Consider the following 1490-nt stretch of genomic DNA (forward strand, 5'->3'; position numbering starts at 1 on the left):
AAATGTGGGCTGCAGGGGAAAAAAGTTGTTGCGGCAAAGGCTTTGAAGCAACTTACATTCGTAGCAATCCCAAGGGATCGGATGCAGAGTCAATAAGATATGATAACCAGCTTGCCAGAGCTTTATGATATGAGAAAGAACGACATAGAGAGCTGACTGCAATTAACATTACAGTCCTGCTATGAGTGTTAATGTTTAAAAGTGCTTAGACGGGATAAAGGTTACTTCAATTTCACAATGGATTTATTTAACTCTGCTTTAGGAAGAAATATCACCTTTGTGCGTCCTCCATATTTCATAATAAGAGGATTTATTGGTACACCCAATATCAAGTATTACTATGTCTTTCTCTTCTTTGTTTATGTTTTTTCAGTGCTGGGGAACTCAGCTGTGATGGCTGTAATATACCTGGATCATAATCTGAGAACTCCAAAGTACGTTGCAGTTTTTAACCTTGCATTTGTGGACTTGTTAGGTAGCTCAGCTCTGGTTCCAAAGGTGCTGGACGTCTCTCTGTTTAACCATAATGTAATTTCGTACAACAACTGCCTGACATTCTTTTTTTTCTGCTTCACATTCCTTTCAATGCAGACTCTTAATCTGGTTTCTCTTTCCTATGATCGCCTGGTGGCCATCGCCTTTCCTCTGCAATATCATGTGAAGGTGACACACAGGTTTATGTTTTCTTTGATTGCCTCTTTCTGGTTCTTTGTTGTATTTTCTGTTCTTGTTGCTGTTGGATTACTTACGAGACTTTCCTTCTGTGACTCTCTGGTTATTAACAGCTACTTTTGTGATCATGGCCCAATCTATCGGCTTGCATGCAACGACAACTTTCCTAATAATTTCATTAGTCAATTGTTTATAGTTATTTTTGTTTGGCTTCCAGTTCTGTTGATTGTGTCTAGTTACCTTTGTATCGGCTACATGTTATCCAAAATAACCACAGTTCAAGACAGAGCAAAGGCCTTTAAAACCTGCACAGCTCATCTGTCATTAGTGGCAGTCTATTTCATCCCAATATTAACCATATTCACCCTGGCTTCAAAAATAGATCCAAATATTAGAATAGTCAACTGGTCTTTGGCCTCGATCTTCCCTCCCATGTTAAACCCCATCATTTACGTTCTGCAGACGCAAGAAATAAGAGGATCACTGAGGAAATTATTAAAAATTAGGAGGTAATCTATTTTATTGATAAGTGGAGAGTAAATACATATGTTTTTATTAAATAATCACATAAGGATCCAATGTACATCCTCTTTGTTAAAAGTTACTTTAATTACAATTAAAGCTAAATGGATGGTTACCTTTTGTATATCTTGTTGTAATATGATGTAAGGTGTGGCAGAGACATTTTATTGAATTGATCAAGATTATAACTTGATATCTGACTGAAAAGAAGTGTTTTCGATGTAGACAAATAAAGGCTTGATTAAAAGATGTATCCACACTGAATATGTTCTCATGAGATGAGAAGTGTCAAATTT

At 36.6% G+C, this 1490-nt stretch overlaps 1 protein-coding gene across 1 annotated transcript; it reads left to right on the forward strand.

Annotated features, from left to right (window-relative positions):
* The first annotated feature begins 237 nt into the window (after positions 1-237).
* Positions 238-1185, forward strand: LOC133460199 (olfactory receptor 1E16-like). The gene has a single exon (XM_061740773.1). The coding sequence runs from the start codon at positions 238-240 to the stop codon at positions 1183-1185; it is 948 nt and encodes a 315-aa protein (XP_061596757.1).
* The last annotated feature ends 305 nt before the right edge of the window (positions 1186-1490 follow it).

This window comes from Cololabis saira, chromosome 14 (assembly GCF_033807715.1).
Source record: "Cololabis saira isolate AMF1-May2022 chromosome 14, fColSai1.1, whole genome shotgun sequence".
In the NCBI taxonomy this organism is placed as follows: domain Eukaryota; kingdom Metazoa; phylum Chordata; class Actinopteri; order Beloniformes; family Belonidae; genus Cololabis; species Cololabis saira.